Consider the following 23,120-nt stretch of genomic DNA (forward strand, 5'->3'; position numbering starts at 1 on the left):
GGAATGTATAGTGTAATGAAATTGATTTTCTTGAGAATGAAGTAACAACATAAAAATGTGAAAAAATAAAATAAAATAAAATAAAAATGCATAAAAAAATGAAAATTTGAAGTTAACATGTAAAACAAGTAACTAAGGCTTTGTTTGGGAGTTTGGAGGGGAGGGGAGGGGAGGGCTATGGGGGTTGGAAATATATAGAAAAATGGACAAAAAATTCACATTTTTTGAAAGAACGGTTTTTTAGAGAATGATAAACTAATATTTATGATTAATATACTTTTAATTTTAAGAATATAATAACAACATAGATTGGATTTGAAAAATTCATATAAACCCTCCATAACCCCCCAAAACCCTCCCCCAATACAATTTTTGAGTTCCCCCAAATGAGGGGGATTTTTTATTATGAGTAAAAATTAACCTCCAAAACACTCTCATCTCAATGTCTTCTATTTCTTCCACTTGCTCTTTCCTTTTTTCCAAAACCCTCCCCTCCAAACTCCCAAACAAAGTCTAAGGGAAAATACATTAATGGGAATTCATTTGGTGTGAAAAAAAAAAGTTTATTTTGAAAAGTGGACTTTTGGTCAACTGTTGACCTTGGTCAAATGTTGACTTCGTCAGTTGACCTTGGTCAATGTTGACTTTTTTTTTAATAAAATTTAGAAAATGAGGAGAAAGAAAGCTTTGGTTTGGTAAAAAATGGGGTATGACAAACCTCTTAAATTTTTTTCAAAGGTGGGTTACCATATTTAGTAAACAATGACATTTATATTAATAAAATATGAAGAACAAAAAACTATTTTATTATAATTTACTAAAAAAAATTAGGGTCCACCTTTGGATGATCCATATTAGATTTTAGAAAAAAAAATAGTGGGTTGATCTTCGTGAGAACACTCAAGTGAAAGACCGATCATGACAATTACCTCTTGGGCTATTACGAGTAGTAGATCGTGTGTTGTGAGTCTCCACACGCTTCACATTTACTCTTCATTGGCTAGTAGTTTGTCAAATTGAAGTCATAACGTAACATGTGCTTCAATTTTAAAGCGTCATGTTCCCACTATGTTGGCTTGTAGGAGGAACTTGTCGTTGCCCATCATATTTTGTTAACCTTCTTTTTTTTGGATTTGCATTTGTTATTGAGCCCTTTCGCATTTCTCAAAAAAAAAATTATGTTGACTCACGATCCTGCGTCATGTTCCCACTATGTTGGCTTGTAGGAGGAACTTGTCGTTGCCCATCATATTTTGTTAACCTTCTTTTTTTTGGATTTGCATTTGTTATTGAGCCCTTTCGCATTTCTCAAAAAAAAAATTATGTTGACTCACGATCCTGCGTCATGTTCCCACTATGTTGGCTTGTAGGAGGAACTTGTCGTTGCCCATCATATTTTGTTAACCTTCTTTTTTTTGGATTTGCATTTGTTATTGAGCCCTTTCGCATTTCTCAAAAAAAAAATTATGTTGACTCACGATCCTTTTTGACAAACTTTATTTTCTGCGATTAACACCTACTTCTCTTGACAAACTACTTCTTTAAACTTCAATATGACCCAAAGAATTTGGACAGAAGATGGTGTGAGGAAGAGTGAAAGAAGTCTTCAATATATTATCTCATTTCACATTAATTTATTGCAGGAATTGAGTGGGATTGTGGATCATTTTCTTGCTTTGGAGAGACTCGGAGTAAAGAATAACTCCAAAGTAGAAAGTATCATTTGTCTGAATGAAATAAATGATCAACAAATGAACTTAGCTTTGAAAGACATTGATTTGGATGTTCTGCCTATGATGACATGCCTTTTTGTTGGTCCCAAAAATTCGTTTTCCCTCCAAAATCTTGCATGCTTGAGAATCAAGGGATGTGAAAAATTGAAAATTGTTTTCCCCACTTCTATAGTAAGGTGTCTACCACAGTTGTATTATATGAGAATTGAAGAGTGCAAAGAGTTGAAGCATATTATTGAAGATGGTTTGGAGAATACAACAAAGACATGCTTCCCAAAGTTAAGAACACTTGTTGTAGTAAAGTGCAACAAGTTAAAATATGTCTTTCCAATCTCCATATGTAAAGAGCTTCCTGAGCTACAGATTCTAATGGTAAGACAAGCAGATGAGTTAGAGGGAATATTTGGAAGTGAAGGTGATGATCACAAAGTGGAGATTCCAAATCTAAAATATGTAGTATTTGAAAATCTACCAAGCCTCAGTCATGCCCAGAGAATTCAATTTCAGGCTGTAAAACATCGTTTCATACAGAATTGTCCAAAACTATCTCTGGCTTCAGCAATAACACCAGACTTCAAAAATGATATTTCTGCTTCAGATTTTGGCTACGGTACAGACTCTATCCAATATATTTTTAAAAACTATTACATGTTGGCTGTAAATAATTACATATCATGCATTATTATCAGGTATGCATGCGTACGTATTTCTAAAATGTAAGGGCTTGTGTAGTGACCTATCTAATAGAAGCTTTATTATGATGTACAATTGAAAGTCGACAAATTGATATTATTATTATTATGCTTATGAGTTACTACATAATGATGTTAATCTCTATAATATTTTTCTGTAGATTTTGAATTGTATGGCTATTTCGAGACTCTGTTTCGACAATTTCAAAATGAGACCAAAGGCCACAATAATGGTAATGAAAATCCAGAAACCTCTAAAGATTTTTCTGATGGGGTTGAAGTTAAAGCATCATCAGAACACGAGTTGACTTCTCCAATGAAAACAAAACAAACACCAAAGACAGAGCATGAACTTGTGGAAAATGTTCCTGATTTAGAAATACCAACAAATCCAGAGGTAATTTGCAGGCCATGTCAAATTCCATTAGATATTTAACGGATGCAATTAATAGATGAAGATCATTAGAGCTTCTGTTCTTTTTACAGGAGTTGATGAATGAACAATCGATGGACCAACAACTTCCACTTGGAGAAACTGATACTGCTGTCAAGCCTTCTCAGGTAAATCATGTAATATCGTACTACCGCATTGTGCATATGAAAATAAAATTAAAATGCTGAAAGAAATATATTTTATTTCAAGTGCAACTAACCAACTTACATTTTTATGATATGCAATTAGTTGGAGGGTTCTACTACATCTGAAAAAAATGTAGGAGAAATGTTGTCCACCATTTCAGTAACAAAGAATGAGTCACCTATACAATTAGTTTCTCCTAAACAAAAGGCATTTCCCCTAATTTGCTTGTATTCTTTTTGACACTTTGTCATATGCAGGAATTGAATTATTCTACAATATTAAACATCTTTTTAATTTTAAGCAGGTTAGTGAAATAAGTGTTGAAAAAGGAACTACAATAGCTAATCCCAAGACAATAGCATCATCATCAGGTCCATTATGTACTTCTAAGCATAAAACATCTTCACAGGTGAGTTCATTTTATATAACAAAGCCTTCAAATTAACATAGTCTTCTGCTTACAAGTATTGCTGTCATATTTTTCTTTTTGTTATTATTCAATTGCCATGGAATTGGATTTGTAAGAATCGGGCTTTAAACTAATTTCGATATATCAAGAAGAAAAACTTGGAATCTACAGCTTTTAAATTTTGGAAAATTTGGATTTAAGGGTGATGATTTGTCCACTTGAGAAACATGTGGGAAAACTACTAGAGGCAATCCATTCACTACTCTCTCAGGGAGGTTTAGTCCCTAATCTTTGGTCCTTTTCTCTTTGGCCACAGATATTAAGAAAGTACAAAGTTAGATAGGTTTAGTCCATTTTATCCGTAATTCATTCAATGCATGCTTTTGGTTTTTTGTAAGTGTACATAAGAAAAATCATCGTTCATTATGTCTTGCTTTCCTAAAAGAACCAAAGTTTTGGGACAACAAATTAGTGTTATGATACCATTAGGAGTCATCAAAATGGAGTCAACAAATTAATTAGAGAAAATAATGCATGAATTGATCATCAATTCAAATTTCCAGAAATGGATCATCAATCCAAATTTCCATTTTGTCTAAATTTTAAGGGTCAACACCCTTACATTGAGAAGTAATAGAAGAAACCCACATTCGCTATTTCACAGTATTTCTTTAATTGTACTAAGTTTTAAGGGTCAGCACCCTTACATATTGATAATGAGAATGTTATGTTTACATCAAGTTAGGAAGAGTGTCCACACTGAGGAAATTAATCTATTTAACCCTTATTCTGATCAAGCACAGTAAATTATATTAAAATAAATTAATATTGTTGAAATGAAATGATATAAATGACCTCAATTAGTAAGTTTTTTGAAAGTGTTGAGTTGGATGCAATGTAGTCAGGATTAATATCCTACCTAGGATCAGTCGTCCGGTGAAGGAACTTAAAAACGAGGAACGTAACACAGTTCGTAAGTAGGATCGGTAAGTTATTGATAGAGTTGAGAGATATAAACAGAATATAGAAGAAAAAACAGAGGAACAAAAAAAAAAAAACAGAAAATAGAGGAAAAACAGAGGACACGGGGAAAAACAGTGAAAAACAGAGGAAACAGGGGAAAACAGAGAAAAAAGGAATCGGAGTGACGTCGAAGCACGGTTGAGGTGCCATGACACGTAGAATCGTAAGATCCTACGAGCCAGCACTCGATCTTGGTTCCATTGGTTGGATGAATTAAATGTTTATAAGGTATTCACATTAAAAAATTATGAATGGATTATGTGTACATCCAGGAATTTCTTAAGCATCTAAATGGAGAGCTCCATTATGAAGGATGCGTAAGAAACTAATAAAAAACTATTAACTATATAAGAAACATATGAGGACTAAAATTCAACTTTTAACACTTTTTAGATATATGCTGCAATTTATAATTTTTCATGATGTAGTGTTTGATAGAAACGGAGGATCAAAGTATTCAAGGGGGTCCTACGTCCAAAACAAGGAATGAGCCATCTATACAATTAGTTTCTGATCTTGAAGGTTCTCAGGAAACAACTCAGACTAGTGATAATCAAGGTGAAGACTTGTTGGATCGATTTTCTTTTCTTATATGCTACCTCATAACCCTTTTGATTTTGAATTTACTTGTTCAGTTTTTCTAAATGATGATGCTGTCATGAAAGTAAGATCAAATAGAGAGGAACAGTTTCCTAAGGATGATGATATAACAGTTACGAAATCTAAACTGTCTCCCAGCATCGAATCTCCTATTGCATCTCAGTTTCCTTCAATTCCTTCTAAAGGTATTCAATTCTATATGTTCAGGGTACCCTTTTCAAATAGTAAAAAATTTAAGTCCTTCAACTATCAACTATTTCAATAAAAACTCAGTTTCAATATTTACATATAATGATGCTAATCCATATAATATTTTGCTATAGATTTTGATTTGTATTTACATATGGAGAGTGTGTATCGACAATTTCAAGCAAAGTCTAAAGGTCACGAAAATGGCAATGAAAATCCAAATGCACAAACCACTAAAGAATTTGCAGCTTGGGTTGAAGCTGAAGCAGCATCAAGGCATGCGTTGACTTCTTCAAAGGTCAATACTACTCTATTTATTCATAGATGTACATGTTAATTTGGAGTGTTTTACTTCATGAGGAAAAGGAAAATTGTTCGAAGTTTTCTAAGATATAAATTTTACGTCAAGTGATTCTTACACATATACTACAACTTATTTACATTTTCATGTTATGCAATTAGTTGGAAGGTTCAAGGTCAGAAAACACAGCAGCAACAACATTGTCCACCATTTCAGAAACTGTAATATCCCTCCATAAGATTTTTTTTAGGAAGGGGCAGAATTGTAATTTGCCACATCATTCCAAATTTTTCTCTTCTTCTCCTCTCTCACTTCTCTCTCTCGTCATTCACCCTTTCCCCCTAAATCTTCATTTTTCTCAACCAAATCCTTAGCAATTCAACTCACATGTTTGGATTAGTGTTTTTCTAGCAACTTGAAATGAGAAATATGCATCAAATTCTATTTTCCCTTCCTCTCTAACCGTACATCAATATAAGAAAAAGAGAGTTTTTGTCTTTCAAATCCTCAAAAACATCACATTGATGTCTTCCTTCAACAATTGGATGTGGCAATTTTGGGAAAAATTTCACTGTTGGATTAGTAAGAAGCTAAGGTAACAAAGATGAAGGCACAAGTGGCTATTGGGAATTAAGTTGAAGTTTCACGGAGAAATAAGAGTTGTCAGATGTTTATTGGTGAGTGTCTTTAGTTAGTAAAAACTTTCCTTTGGGCAGTTTAATTATACCTTTAGAATGATAATATATGATTTTGATACATTAAGACATAATTAGTGATGATATAACATTAGGTTAATTCCCCTTGCTAGTATACTCTAAAAATAGCTCTTATGATGTTAAATATGTTTATGGTAGTGTTGAAATTGGGGAAAAGATAATCTAATAAATTTTAGTGTATGTCTGCACAATTTCGGCTAGTGCTCTGGAAAGTAAATTTGTTAAATTTTTACAACTTTGACACAATTCTTTGATAGTGTAAATGAAGCTTTTATGGAAATAAATGGCTTTAGCTACACTCATTTTATCGAATTTGTAGCCGAAATGTGTATAATGTCCTATGTGAGTATTAATGTGTAGATTAGATGGTTTATTTGAGTTTATTAGTAGTAATGATATCATTACTTGTGTATTGACATTGATAGTTCGTGGATTTAAAGAAGTATATGGATGATTAGTAATAAAAAGAACATATAAAGTTATACGATATGTGTATAGATAATTTAAGAACTTGTTTGGAATTGGATTAAGATGGTGATTGATGGAATGTCTATGAATTATTAGAATAAGTTGGCATAATTATAGCATGACTATTATGCCATATGAACGGTACATTTGAAACAGAATAAATATGAGATAGTAGAATGGTTATTTCTGAATTAGTGTATTCTAAAATCTCTTTTATGTTAATAAGCATGTTTATGCTAGTATAAATGTTGGAGGGAAATTCTATCAAGACAATTGATGTATAAAATTATAGAGATGATTTGAAAAAGAATTTGAAATGCAATCTATGAGTAATATGCTCACAGTGAATTATAGAAAGTCACAGAAAAATGGAAATGATGAGAAAAATTGAAATGAGTAATATGCTCATAGAAAAAGAAAGAAAGAAAAAAAAATGAGAAAATTGATGAATTCTATGTCCGTTTGCTACAACGAGAGATAATGTAGCCTATGACGTACGGGTCATAGTAATGTATTCTATATCCGTTTGCTACAACGAAGAGATAATGTGGTATATTCCGTTCGCCACAACGAAGAGATAATGTGGTATATTTCCGTTCGCCACAACGAAGAGATAATGTGGTATATTCCGTTCGCCACAACGAAGAGATAATGTGGTATATTCCGTTCGCCACAACGAAGAGATAATGTGGTATATTTCCGTTCGCCACAACGAAGAGATAATGTGGTATATTCCGTTCGCCACAACGAAGAGATAATGTGGTATATTTCCGTTCACCACAACGAAGAGATAATGTGGTTTATGTACAAATAATGAAAAGAGATAAATGGTGAAATAGTTTATATTGAGTTGTATAAATGAGAAAATAATTTATATACTTTGTTGATAGTAAATTCACATCATGAGATGAGATGATAAAGTATACGGGAATGTGTTAAATTTCAGTAGCTTTGTTCTTTAGAGAAGTGTATCGATATGAAAATTATGTTTGGAATGAATTAGCTACGAAGCAATATTTCATGGGCATTTTACCAATAGTTGGAAATGAGGAATAACGTGCTAAATTGATGTTGATTTCTCGATAAGATGGAATCTATATGCATAAGGCCATTTAAAAATTTTTTATTAAGGTTTAAGTTTAGAGATTTGATGAGATCAAATAGGGTGGATATGATTGGTGACTAAAGATATTTAAATAGTGAGAAGGATTAGAGACTAAGGGATGATAATCAAAATTAGAACTTAAACTTTAATATGATACACTATGAGTCGGTTGATTTATCTTAATTCCTTGAATGATTGTCTTAGTGTTGCTGATGATGTACTAGATCAAGTAAGAACTTTTGGAATTATTATGGTGTTGATGCCTTTAGTTTAATTTTTCCTTTGAAGTGTTTTTTTTTATGATTTCAAATCGAATTTTGAATCAATATCATTGAGGTTGAAATAGGATTGGAGAATATAGTTAGTATTGATGTGAATTGTAATTGTGATTAAGTATCTTAACTTTTGGATTCTATAAGTTGGGTTGTAACTAAGGTTGATTGTGACCTTAAGATGATGATTATTAAGTGAATGATGGCCGACTCTTTTATTTATGTATATTCTAGTGGCAATGGATGAATTTGCAGCTATTTGGATGTCTATGATGTTTTATTTTGAGTTGTACAAATAGTATGAAAATAAAGATGTTATTTGGAGATTCTGGCTGATAGAACATGTTTTTAAAACAGGATTAAAATCTTGGAAATGTTGAAAAATACAGAGGAAACTCTGCCGTAATTTCAGTCAACATTAATTTGAAATGAAATTCAAATTGGAATTTTTATTTATTTATTATAGTTGTCAAGTTTGATTAATAGGCTTGCTGGGCTAGAATGATCTAGTTCGTGCGCCGGTCACGATGATTGTTTTTGGGTCGTGACAGAAACAAAGAATGAGCCCCCTATACAATTAGACGCTGCTCTTAAACAAAAGGCATTTCCCCTATTTTGCTTGTATTCTTTTTTGAATTTTTCTCAATGCAGGAATTGAATCATACTACATTCTTAAACATCCTTTTAATATTTAGCAGGGTATGAAGATAAGTTTTGAAGAAGGAACTACATCAACTTATGACAAAACAATAACATCATCAAATCATTCAGTAAGACTCATCACAATACATATTAAGGCCTGATATATTTTATTTGAATTTTCTTTTTTTAAGCTTTTTATTCACCAAAATTGAAAGTGCAAAGACATCAGTATGGCTTGATGACACTAAAAATATTATTGATAAGAAATAAAGAAACCAAAATGATAGGACGCAACACCAAATCAATAAAAAAAATCAACAAAATCTAAAGTTAGGGAGACCAAATCTATTACGAAAATAGTTATCCATAGTACTCTTTGGCAATATGTGTCACTAATACTCTGAAAGCCTATGTTAAATAACATAGCAGCACAATTGTTGCCTTCCTTATATTGGAGATAATGATATAATTTGTATACTAATTTCAATTGCTAGGAAGTTGGTGATGGGAAAATATGCAAACCTTCTGTTTCAATTGTCAATAGAAATCCTCCATCCACCAAATATGTCAATATTGGAGACTCTTCGGAAATTATTGGTGAGTTTTATTTTTATTCTTTAAATTTTAAGGTTTCTCCTCCCACCTTGATTTTAGTTTCTTAAATTAAATTATAACACTTCCATGAGAGTAATGAGCTGAATATAAGTGATTAAATGATTTCTTGTAGCAATGGAAGACATTAACAAACTTATCGAGGAGGACCCGCTTCTTGCATTTGAGAAGCTTCTTACCGAAGGGCAAATTTTTTCCATTAGAAGTTTACTTCAAAAATTAAAGACTTTGATGGACTCGTCATCCGACCTTGACCATCTTGTATCTAACCAAGAGTCCAAATTGAAATTTATTTCTCTTCTTCGTGTACTGAATCATCATCAAGGACTCTTACCTTCGAATGTGAAGGAGTTTGTTGAGAATGTGCAGAACTTCTTCAATGACTACATTATCAAACACGCCACTTCTCAACATGTACTCAAGAAGCACCACCAACTTCTTGAATCGAAAACCAATCTCATGCAAAAGCTTCAATGACTACATTATCAAACACGCCACTTCTTCAGCTGCCAGTGCTCAGATACACGAACTCTCTTTACAAATGGATAACCTTGAGAAACAACGAGATGAGTTGAAGTCAGTAGTGAACAAATGTGATGTTCAGAAGGAGAAGTTGAAGGATGAATGCACTGAATGGGCACATGAAAGTAAAGAATTACTTTCTGCACTTGTGTCGACGGAGGTCGATGTAGTAGAAGCTGAACTGGTGAGGAAGTTGGCAACAGAAGGCTTTGCAAATTTCAAATCTTCGTTTCCTACATTTTAGGAAGAAACAAACACAGAAATAGGTTAGGCCATCATGATTATCGTTTTTGTTAATGTCATTTTGTTATGTATGCTTAGTGCTGCGCTCTTTTTCCCTTCACCTGGTTTTATCCTATTAGGTTTTACAGGTAAGGTTTTTAATGAGGCAGTTGTATCCTATTGTTATTCCGTTGTGTATTGATAATGATAGGCCTAGTCCCCAAAATTGTATCTTATTTTGAATCTTGATTTTAAAATATTATTGGAACGTTCCAGATGATACATGGTTGAATTGAGTGCCAAAATAGTTGTATGTCTTTTTAACCATATGATGCTTTTACACTCAATTTTTTGTTAAAGTAGAGAGATATATACCCGCGCAACGCACGGTGGGATTGTAAAATTGAAATAACTTTTGGGCAAAATCAATTTGAAAATAGTTTTGCTAAAATTAAAATATAGAGGTGAACAACCATTTAGTAAAGAAAATAACATGCCATCACCTAACCACTCTATCACAGAAACCAAGCCTCAAAGCTCTTTTATGTGACATTTAGTAACTAGTTAGTACATCAAAAAACCTTTCATAGAATGGATAGAATTCCCCTTCAAAAATATGACTGGAATTCTTTCTCCAAATTAAACCTCCTAGGTTGCAGACAAATAAAATAAAGACATAGTAGTTGGGTTACTCAATTTATTCAAGAATGAAAACCAACACAACTTAATTTAAATCAGTGCAAGAAAATGTAAACATGGCTACCATTTGGATATGGAAAAATGAAAGAAATATGTAAACGTGGCTATCATACCCCCTTAAAAAAGAGTCTTCCATACATTAGAAAATGTTCAATGATACAGTTAATATTATTTTACACATGGTTTTCTTAACGCACAAAGGATTTTTGTTAGAAATCTATATACTTGATTGAATCAATTTTAATAATGTAGGCAACATTGAACAGAAGTGGTTATCTCAGTAGTGGATGCTTCATCCAGGTTTTCAGATGAAATCTAGTTTGTAAACCGTAGTTTTAAAGAACGTTAAGGAGAGACTTATCCTTCTTATTCAATCACATTCCAATGGGAATATATTATTACACGATCAAAATATGATATGAAGTGAAGCATTCCAATATTACACATAGTGTATTTAAATATAACTTATGTGGATTTGAATTAATTAAGTAAATTATAGATAATACTAGCATATAAACTCTTTTTCTTTTTTTTTATTGTTTAGTTTTGCATTATTTCTTCACAAAAGTTGTTGTGCAAATTATAGTGCTTAATGTTTAGATGATTTTTTTTGTTAAGAATACAATATGAATTATTCTAATAAAAAGGAAACGACAATTATTCTAATAAAAAGGAAACGACAATGGTAGAGCTGAGCGTATAATTACATAGAAACTGACCTAATCGGTCTCTATGCCAAGGTAAGTACTTAATATTACATTTTCTTAGAGGAAATATTATGTCACTTTTATAAAAAAAATAAAAAAAAATAAAGAACGTACATAGCCCATCGAAATTGGCACGGGAAGAATCGAACATGAGATCTAGAGAGGAACACACTAAGGTCCCAAGCCATCCTGGCAACCCAAGTGGGTATAATTATTATTATCATTATTTGATTTGTTGAGGTAATAGTTATTTGTTTGAGGTTTTCTTATTGAAGGTAGTTAGTTGAGTTTTTCTATTTTAATTTGTTGTGTTGAATTGTGTGAGAATAGGAAACTATGTGTAACATTATTGCGAGGCTTGTGTGCTATGAAGTATTGAAACAAACACCAAACACCGGAAATAACATGTAAACATCGATAATGATTTATGAAAATAAAGGTGATTGTATATAATCACAAGTGACAGTGTCGTGTTGGACACAAACACATGTCAGACATTAAGACCAAGTACATGACTGAAATGCATAGTATGATGGTTGTGATAACTATAATTCTCTTTTAACCTTGCTATGTCTCTGCCTGCTATAAAAACTATTTTTGATTTTCCTTCTAACTTTTGAAAGGGCTAAGTATAAGGTTCTGTTCTATATAAAAGTATATAATCTATAATTCTACAACAATAACAATATCTAAAAATTAAGACCTGCATTTATTGAAGATTTAACAATATCTAACTGTATCTGGCTCTAAGCCTTATGCCTATAAAATTAGCACCTAATCAGCACCAGATTTAACCTATTCTTATAAAATTAGCACCTAATCACAAAGGACCTAATCATTGAACTTCATTAGCTTTCATTTTGGTTGCCTTATCAGCTTGTGTCTATGACCTTGTTCATCAAAATCTGCAATGCTATGACACCATGATCCCTATTCAAAAGTTGCAGCAAAAAGCAATATGGATTAAAGAACACTGCATATTTTCACCCTCCTCTTTACTTAGCCTCTTTATAGCAAAGCAAATAGAGGAGATGGTCAGGCTTAAGAAAATATTTACAACAGAACTTCAAAACCAATAAAAAATTTCACAATCATGTACAACAAACTTTTTTTTCTTAACAAGCCAAACTGGCTTACTGAAATTAGCACCGGGGAGAATCAAGTAGTGGGTTTCATGAGCAACAAACTTATCCACACATATTTCATACAACAAAATATCAAAGGCTAACTTTACGCATTAAGGGTGCGTTTGATGGTCAGGATAGAGAGTCAGGATAGGAAACATATATCATATCCAGTTTTAATCATTCGTTTGATGCACCAATAGGATATGATAATTTATTCCTTTTACTTATCCTATCCTATCACTCTTTTGTATTTTCTATCCTGAGTTTGAGCTGGGTTAAAATTAACCTATCAGGATTGATAAATGAAATCCTTATTTTGCCCTCACTTTGTCTATCCTCACCTTCCTCTCATCTTCTTCTTCCTCTCACTAATATGTGCCAACAATTACGTTATTCTCAATTTTTTTCTCCCTTTGTTTGTACCCTAATCCTCTTTTCTTTGATTCTTTTTAAAACCAGAAATCTGTGAAATGGATGTAATTTGGATTTGATTTCCTCGTTCAATTTTTATTTTTGATAGATACCAATTATTCCTCTTTTTGATAGATTTCTCTTCTTTCTTTTTCTATTGATTCCTCCTTTTTATCTTTGTTAGATCTCAATTTTTCAGTTGATGATTGCCGTGAAGCTTCAAAATCAATTCCCCTTAATTCAAGCACATCAGTTTTCAATTAAACAAAAAAAAAATTCAAACTTTTGAATCAATTGAGCAAATTGAACAAATACGTGTTCTTTTAAAAAAAATCATATTAAAATCCCTTTTGCTTCAAAAATCAAAAGATAGAAGAATATGTTGATAAAATAACGTCTCTACAGCGATAAATTTTGAAGATATGCTAATTGCTTTTGTTTTGGGTGTAGTTATTTAATTATATTAAATTGAAAAAAAAAGTTAAAATATGAATTGATCACAAGGGTAATTTTGTCATTTAATTGTAATATATATCATATCCGATTTGTTATCATGTGTGCATCAAACACATGATGAGATATATGTTTATCCTAACTATATCATATAATGTCTCTATCCAACTTTATATCATATCCTGTCTTTATCTTATCCTGACCATCAAACGGACCCTAAAAGTAAAAAGAGGAGACTAATGAGTTCAGATGCTAAAATTTAAAACAGTAAATGTTGTTTGGGAGAAGTGAGAATTGTTCGTTATTATTATTGTAAAACCACTAGTAGTATACCCGTGCTAACGCACGGGTTCAGTAAGAGTTTAATATTTAAATTATTCCATGGAAAATTTAGATAATAATGCATTAATAGCATGTACAAAAGATATGAAAAATGAGTTTTTGGCTTCTACACTTGATTTTACCCCTAAATTATTCTAAAATTTATATCAATAACAACATGGCCCGTGTATTATAATTATTATAAACCTTGTATCAACGATAACATGTCCCGTGTATCAGTGTTAGTTTAGTCAGTGACAACTTAACCCGTGCATTTAAGTTAAACATGTCCCGTGTATCAGTATTAGTTTAGTCATTGACAACTTAACCCGTGAATTTAAGTTAATTATGAAATAGGATCACTAAAAACTTTTCAAGTGCATGCTAATTTTGTTTAATCAATGTCAAAGTTTTATTGCATTTTATTATTAATGTATGACCCATTTTATTATTGATTAGCATATATGGATAAGCATGTGTTTATAAGCATGTGTTTGGTTGCAATTTTAGAGGGTCTAGATGTTGTATAATTGATTTTATAATGTTTGGATGATTTAAAGTAGAATTGATTTTGCTTGTACAATTGATTCTACTTGATTATACAATTGATTTTACCCTTAAATTATTCTTTGTACTTTATATCAGTAACAACATGGCCTCAGTATTATAATTATTATAAACTTTGTATCAACGATAACATGTCCCGTGTATCAGTATTAGTTTAGTCAGTGACAACTTAACCCGTACATTTAAATTAATTATGAAACAGGATCAGTGAAAACTTTTCAAGTGCATGATAATTTAGTAAAGCTCATTCACGTTTTAGTGCATTTTATTAATGATAGCTTGCCTCATGCATGATAGTTCTTTTTAATTGATGCCAATTTCTCTCATGCATTTTAATAATGTCTAAAACTTTAGTTTATACCCGCCTTATCCCTTTCTTACATTGTGTACTCTTTTTAATATTGTATAGATTTTTAGCAACGACAATTTTGCAAGTGTATAATAATTATATATCGACTGATATAATTTTATAATATTTTTTTTGGTTACAATATAATTTTATAATATGTTTGCTAACTAAAATTCTTTCGGTGTATGATAATTATTTAAAAGTATATTATCAAATTTTTATTGGGAATAAGCTGTTCTTCCTGTGTAATATAAATGGCATTGATATTTTTAACGGAAACCTAAATAACATTGATATATATGGAGTATATATATTCCTTAAAAAAAACATTGATTTATATTATATATTAAAACACAAACACTTATATATGTAATTAGTGTCCTTGCAAAGTGTTGAGTCCCTTTACTGTTAGCATGTTTAACAAATATGCAATACATATATTGTTACAAAACAATGAAAAGAGATTCTACGCATGTTTAACAATGCACTTTTTATAAAATAATATATAGTACAATCAATATAACTTTAGCAGGAATCTTGACTGTAGGCATATAAAGGTGAGCTTTTATTGAGATTATACGGAACAATGTTTTGTAGTGTCCCCCACTTTTTTTTTTTGAAGAATAGTGTCCCCCACTTGATAGTTAAAGATGAAGTACTTAGTTTTTTAACATGGTTAGTTCAAAATTCCAAATCCAAAAAGTATTGGCCGATAAAATATACTGTATTTGTTAGGGGACATGTATTTGTCAAAAAGAATTGTACATGGATAGTGAAATGTGAAGTGGATTATGTAAAAGTTTAATATATAAATAATTCCATGGAAAAATTAAATAATAATGCATTAATAGTATGTACAAAAGATATGGAAATAGGGTGAAGGTTAATAATAATGAGATTGTAAATAATTATTTGATTTTTTAAATTATGGAGAGACCACAATGGCCTGAGATTGCTAAGATTTTTAAAGTTAAGTTGTAAAAATGAGATTGATGAGGATTTTTATTTATCATTTACAAATATTAGTCCCGTGTTTTTAATTTTTATTATTATTCACAAATATTGGTCTCATGATTTATATATTTATCATTCACAAATCTTGGTGCGCATGTGTTATTTTTTTTTTTATAGTTATGCGCATGTGTGTGGTTTCAAAATTATGTGGTCAAAAGTGATTCTAGTGGTTGTATAATTAATTTTATGATATTTGGATGAATTAAAATATAAAAGATTTTGCTTGTACAATTGATTCTACTTGAAGCTACAGTTTGTAGTTTTTGACTTCTACACTTGATTTTACCCTTAAATTATTCTAAAATTTATATCAATAACAACATGTCCCGTGTATCAGTATTAGTTTAGTCAGTGACAACTTAACCCGTGCATTTAAGTTAAACATGTCCCATGTATCAATATTAGTTAAGTCACTGATAACTTAACCCGTGCATTTAAGTTAAACATGTCCCGTGTATCAGTATTAGTTTACTCATTGACAACTTAACCCGTGCATTTAAGTTAATTATGAAATAGGATCACTAAAAACTTTTCAAGCACATAGAAGTTATAATTCCATTGGGACCTTTTAAGTTTAGTCCTTACTTAATTTTAATAATTTTTTTAGCCCCTAAACAAAATTTCTGCATTCAATAATAGTTCCTCCACAATTCAAATTTGTTTAATGTATGCTTAAAGTCTTGAGTTTTTGAACAACTTTTTGTAGTTCAATAATAGTCCCTCCACAATTCAAATTTGTTTAATTTCTACATTCAATAATAATCCCTCCACAATTCAAATTTGTTTAATTTATGCTTAAATTCTTGAGTTTTTGAACAACTTTTTGTAGCCCCATAACAAAAGTGTTTTCGAGAAGTTAGACTTTTATGATATTTGGATGAATTAAAATATAATTGATTTTGCTTGTACAATTGATTATACTTGAAGCTACAGTTTGTAGTTTTTGGCTTCTACACTTGATTTTACCCTTAAATTATTATAAAATTTATATCAATAACAACATATCCCGTGTATCAGTATTAGTTTAGTCAGTGACAACTTAACCCGTGCATTTAAGTTAAACATGTCCCATGTATCAATATTAGTTTAGTCAGTGATAACTTAACCCGTGCATTTAATATGAACAAATATATATTAATTTTTAGTATTGACGATATTAAAAAAACTAATAAATAAAAATAATCATAGTTTTTATTTACTAATATTTTTTAGTGTGAAAAATACTAATAAGCATCCCGTGAAAAATCATAACTAATGTATTATATAATATTGTTATCGTAAAATATATTTCATAAATAAGCATATGGTAACATATTCCCGTAAAAAAAAAATAGAGTGAGATATATTTTTGTTAATATATAGTCAATACACTCATCTATATTTTATCAATATATATAGTTCTAATTAGATTTCATAAATAAAAATATACTAATATATTCCCGTAAAACAAACATATACTCATATATATTTTTATTAATATATAGTCCATACACCAACATATACTTTATTAATATATTAATAAAACTTCGGCAGTTATTTAAAAAAATTAAAACTTAGGCAGTCGCGGTATTTAAATAGAGATATGTGCCAAATTATAATTTTTTTTTGAAAGATTAAAAATACTAATTAAAATTGATTACTTGGTATAGTGACTAAAATGGGTCCCGTGTTACAATTGTACATATCTCAAATAAACATTTTTTTTTGTTTAAGTATTGACGATATTAAAAAAAATGAAAAAACATTTCACAAATAAACACGTACTAAAATATAGCACGGGTATAAAAACATATAATGAGATATATGTATATTAATATATAGTTCATACACTCACATATATTTACCAATATATAGTTCCCGTTAGATTTTAGAAATAAGAATATAATAATATATTCCCGTAAAACAAACATATACTCACATATATAATTTTATTAATATATATATCATACACCCACATATATTTTAAAACAAACATATAATAATATATTCCCGTAAAACAAAATGTACTCGTAAAATCGGTTAGCAGTACCGATTTTAAAACTTATCAAGTTAACATTTTTAATGAGTTTAATTCACGGGCATTCAATGTGATTGAAAAGTGGGTATATACTACAGTACTACTATCACATACACCCTCCGGTCACTATTATAAGCAAAATATAATGTTTTTAGGTTCATTTAATAAATGATGTATGTGGTTTATTTAATGGACCACATATATAATTTCTTAAATGAACCTAAAAAAGAATTTTTTTCTTATAATAGTGACCGGATAGTGTATGATATATTATCTTATCTGTTTACTAAGTATTTTATATCATGAACCTATTAGCTGTTAGTGGGGATATACTATCACTGCTTCACGTGCAGGGATGGTTACATTATTCAATATTTTGTTGACTTTGTTTCTCAAAAAAATATATTCACGTGTACTGTTATTTCCCTGTCGGTTAAGTGAATGTATCACATATTTTCCCTTCCTTCTCTCTCGCCTGAAACCATCCCTTCTCCTTCTCTTCCACCATGAACCACTCTCACCAACAACTTAGGCCAGATCTACATCTTTCTCGCGACCTTTACTCAAAAATAATTACATATTATTCATCACCTCATTCTCCTCTTTCTTTCTATGAAATTAGATTTTCAAAAGTAAATATCTTGAGAATTTCTCCGTTGAAAAGCGTTCTGAGATTCTCCGTTGTCACTGTTGCCAGATCAACTACATCCCTTCTATCAGTGTATACACAGAGATCCCCTGAGTTCACTCTCTTCAGACTGTCACTGTTTCTCGTATTTTCAAGAGATGTAAGATTACTATTTTGTATATTTATGAACATGTTTTAGATTTTTTTAGATCTAACACTACTGCTATTATTTTGTTCTGGATCTTTGATAAAAATAAAACTTTTTTGTATGATAAATTATATAAATAAAAAATGAAGACTTTGCTGTTTAAGAACTAAGTAGGTTTGTTTACAGATGAATTATATTTTTTTTTTGAGAGAAAAATGAATTATATTTTTTCATTAAGGGTAGAATATTCTTTTAATGCATAGTTAGACCCTCCCTTCTCTCTCTATCTCTGCGGTTTCTTTTTCTTTACCTCACAACCCACCAAAACCTTCTTCTCTCTTCATATGTAACAAACTGGCCACCATAAATCTAAATGAAACCACCATTTTTATCCGCCTATTATCCTCTACAAACATAAAAATAAAGCTATCTTCATCAAGATTTTACCTTCCTTTCTCTTTCTCCTCCCTCATCAGAAAGTTGTCTCTCTTCCTCAAGCAAGCTATCTTCATCATGTAAGCTATATTTAACAGCATCAAAAATAAAATAAAAATTGAAGTTTTGATTTTGGATCTAAACTTTCTTGAATATTTTATTATTTTTTACAGTACCTTGAACAGAACATCATCTTATTCTTTTTTTATGTGTTTCTTGAACAAATATATTGTATTTTTAATTCAAGTGTGAATTTTTCATATGTTTGTGTTGGTTTGATTATAAATGTGAATTTTCAGTTTGATTTTTTTAAAACAGAAGACTCCTTCTATCGTATGGTGTCTTTGACAGTTTTTGGCTTTATTTAAGCACTGAACTTTTTTATTAAATCTACAAACTTAAATCTCTCCAACAACCATCCCATTCTCTCTATTTTTGTTGGTTTGGAAAAAATTAAAACATTATGTTTTTACGTTTCTTCCCTTCTCTCCAACAACCATCCCATTCTCTCTAATTTTCAACAAAATATAACCACCACCTTAAAAAAATAAAATCACCATTATTTTCCTCTCATTCTCCTCAAGAAAACCCATACATTTATTTTATGTTTGGAGGAGATTAAATTTCGAATCTGCGTATTCTCTCCTATTTTCCGGCCACCGTGAGCCACATGTGCAAAAATCAAAACCGCCATCTGCTTACTCTGAGCATCAAAACTGCCAAGAAAAATAATTTTCATCGATAATAATAAAAAAATTCTTATGGAACAAACAATAAAAAAAAATAGTCTTCTTTTTATATGATTATTTTTGCAGGAACAAACAATAAAAAGGAACTTTTTTTTTATCAAAGATCTAATTGAAGGATTACCAAATAATATTGTCAATGATTCAGATCTACACATGCTAAAATATGGGTTAGAATGGGTTATAAATTATACTTTACATTTTAAAAATTAAAATAAAGATAATCATTGGTAAGCTGAATGGTGGGATCTACATTTTATCTTACACCTACTTTCACTCTAATAAGTGTGGTCTTTTCTCTCTTTCTTTCTTCATCGATAATATTTTCCTACCCCTATTTTACATCTTACAATTTTTTCATCTTTTTCTTCATTTTCTCTCTTATTGTAGAACATCAACAATACTTGTATAAAATTGATGTTTATTATCATTTTTTTTCCAAAAGCAAGCTAAAATTGTTGATTATGTTAAGCGTGAAATGAGGAACTATAAAGATGTAATTTTTTGAAATTGATTTCAAAGTTGTAGAATATAATATATGAATATTGTTTATTATATACCTTCATGTACATGTAAAATCTGTCATATTGTTGAAATCTTCATACCTTTGTAAAGAGATGATGGACCTTATTCACCTTTCTGTGTTGTTCAATGTCAACTTTCCTATAAGATAGATTGAAAATAAAATGGAGGTTAGAACAATTTGAGTAGAAAAAAGTTGAGATAAAAGCAAGTGAGAGAAAGAGAAAAACATAGAATGATGAAAGAAAGAGTATTGGTTGATATATAAAAGAGTGTTTGAAATTTAAAATTTAAAATTTTGCCCCCCAAATTATTGAGAAGAGTGCTGTACAAATATTTTAGACATGTTTTACCCTTAAAAGTGGGAGGTGGCAGAAAATTAGAATGGGTTAAAATTGTATTTTCCACAGCATAAGATTTTCTTATATTAAGAGGATTGGTGTTCTCAGAGTGTTTCCTTTGCACTCCTTGTGTTGGGATCTCTTTTTGTGTATATAAATTTCATTTTTGCTTGTTTAGAAAAACAATTTTTTTTTTTACCTAAAACAAAACACTCAAATTTCATCCCATAAAACATACAAATATTCTTTTTCTAATAAGATGTTTTCTTTCATTTTTTTCTCAAATTATTTGTCCCTTTTATAATACAAATAAAATATATGTTTTCTACTAACATACCATTATTTATTGCATTTCAATTATCTATATATATTCCACTAACTATAATTAATAAATGCGTTTTGATAAATAATACATATTTTGTCATTAAAATCGACACTATTAATCATTTACTTATTTTGAAATGATTAATCATTTATTTAATAACCGTGTAAAACTCAAATATGAGAGTCAATGTTAATGTCTGACTGAGGGAGTAAAAACTTGTTTGGATGAGTTACTTTGTTAAAGCTCAATATTTCATTTTTCAATTATTGCATCATTTTGTAATCTGTTAATTCTATAAAGGCATGTGCCACCAACCAAATATTTTCTTGCCCCACCACAATTTAGGAACAATGTTCTTCAAACCAAATCATGACCGTTGGTTGGTTTTCTTTATACTGGAAATGAATGGATTATTACAAATGTGAAAGTGAGATCAATTATTGAAGCTTTATATCAACAAGATGATATAAATAATGGAAACTTTACTTTATATTAGCTGTAAAGGTTCTAGATAATGGAAACTTTACTTTATAATAATAAGTATTGTCCGTTCTTTTTCTTTTGGACCATAAACTTTACTTTAAACTAATGAGAACTTGAAATGCAGTCAGCACTACCTTATTCTTGTGATGCTAGCTACTGCAAAGATCTGGAAGATTGTTCATGAAACTTGATTATCCACTGAAAGTGCTGTCAATAAGGTAAATAACAATCATATATTGTTTTATTTTAATCATAATCAGTGGATATTTAGTTCATGGTTCAATGGTACCAAAGTTTGAATGATATTAAGGGTTGATAAATCAACTTGAGTTTTATGTTTTTGTACGATTTTTTTTTTGCTCTAGCCATATTAATTTTGCTTTTCAAACCAAAGCTTAAACTTGAAGCCTTCTTCCAAATCAAAATCCTAAAAAATGTTATAAGTAGTCAAGTTAACCATGTGGTGCTCTAACTTCAAGCATTAAAAAAGGGGAAATCACTGTGGATTGATACCTGACATAAAATACAAAAACCTCAATATTTTACAAAAGTTTCTAAAGTTTTGTGAAGTATTAGTCTACTACTACATTGATTAAATAACAGAGTTTCATATCCACCATGAAACACTGACAAAAGAACCTTACAATTTTAGTCTGATATAAAACAAATGATATGAAAGGATTACTTAGTAAGTTGCAACTCTACGAGGTCCTATCTGAAAAAGATTACCTTATTAGTTGCAGGATACTATATACATTAACAGTTTAAAGGGTGGCAAATGCATACATTGAATCTATAAATTTAATTGCATCTCCAACTTTTGTTTGCTGCAGAACATGAATTGCAGCGAATATTACTCCTAATTCTCTAGATTCTAGCTGCTGCCTGCTGCCGAGAAAGGAATAGATTTTTCAAAAGGATGTGCTTAAATTAGTAACACCATTGAGGTAGAAAACAATCTCATGGTTATTTTTCTTTTGTTACTTTCTCAGATTTTCTATTTGTATATGATTTCCATTTTCGGTTTGTGCTACAATTTTCTATATGATTAACTTGCATATTATTTTCGAAGATAAATTTGGTAATTAGAAATTTCCTAAAAGGATCTTGAACGTAAATATTGGATGGAATTCTTGTTTGAAAAGTGGGTCGTCAAGTTCAATTTTTCTAATAAACAGAATCAGAATGAGGAAAATCTTATTACAGAAAAAGAGCGTGAATGATATGCTCAGAGAACGAGATTCGACATCAACCATGTTATTTTCAAAATACACAATACTATTCATAGATGCCTAACTTTGATCTATTGAAATTTATTTAGATGGCGAGTTTCCTAAATGATTATAAATAATGGAAACTTTACTATATACTAATAATTAAGTACTGTCCGTTCTTTTTCATTTGGACCATAAATTTTGTCTGCTGCTTTTGTTTGCTGCAGAACTTGGAATGCAGATTGGAGAATGATCAGGAAGATTGTTCATATGACTTGAATATCCGCTGAAAGTGCTGTGAATAAGGTAAATAAGAATCACTGTCATAACAATTGCCTCATAACCTAGAATCAATGACACTGGCATGCATATGATATAGCTAGAATGACTCTTTCCAACCTTGTGCGACAAGTATATATGTGTCAATCCCTTTTCTAATATTGGATATTTTAATTAAAAGTTTACATCATTGCCTCTCCAGCTTTTGTTATCTGCAGAACATGAATTGTAGTGAATATTACTCCTAA

General features: G+C 30.4%; 1 protein-coding gene and 1 pseudogene across 2 annotated transcripts in view; both read left to right on the top strand.

Moving 5' to 3' along the window:
- The first annotated feature begins 1,666 nt into the window (after positions 1–1,666).
- Positions 1,667–10,391, top strand: LOC146939333 (uncharacterized). The gene is made up of 13 exons (XM_085757424.1): positions 1,667–2,343; positions 2,587–2,822; positions 2,912–2,986; positions 3,108–3,212; positions 3,310–3,414; positions 4,866–4,995; positions 5,073–5,222; positions 5,361–5,524; positions 5,689–5,740; positions 8,637–8,689; positions 8,787–8,858; positions 9,225–9,327; positions 9,458–10,391. Exons 1-13 carry the CDS (start codon positions 1,752–1,754, stop codon positions 9,817–9,819), a joined length of 2,199 nt encoding a protein of 732 aa, XP_085613550.1. The 5' UTR covers positions 1,667–1,751; the 3' UTR covers positions 9,820–10,391.
- Positions 10,392–21,505: 11,114 nt separating this feature from the next.
- LOC146939334 (uncharacterized) overlaps positions 21,506–23,120 on the top strand; it is a 34,875-nt pseudogene continuing 33,260 nt past the window's right edge. Inside the window, exons 1-3 of the transcript XR_015033001.1 lie at positions 21,506–21,597; positions 22,213–22,326; positions 22,821–22,899. The product of XR_015033001.1 is annotated as an uncharacterized LOC146939334 (transcript). The remainder of the gene's footprint in view (positions 21,598–22,212; positions 22,327–22,820; positions 22,900–23,120) is intronic.

The sequence above is a fragment of the Medicago sativa genome, chromosome 3 (genome assembly GCF_051527215.1).
Source record: "Medicago sativa cultivar Bolivia chromosome 3, Bolivia_mono, whole genome shotgun sequence".
Lineage (NCBI taxonomy): Eukaryota > Viridiplantae > Streptophyta > Magnoliopsida > Fabales > Fabaceae > Medicago > Medicago sativa.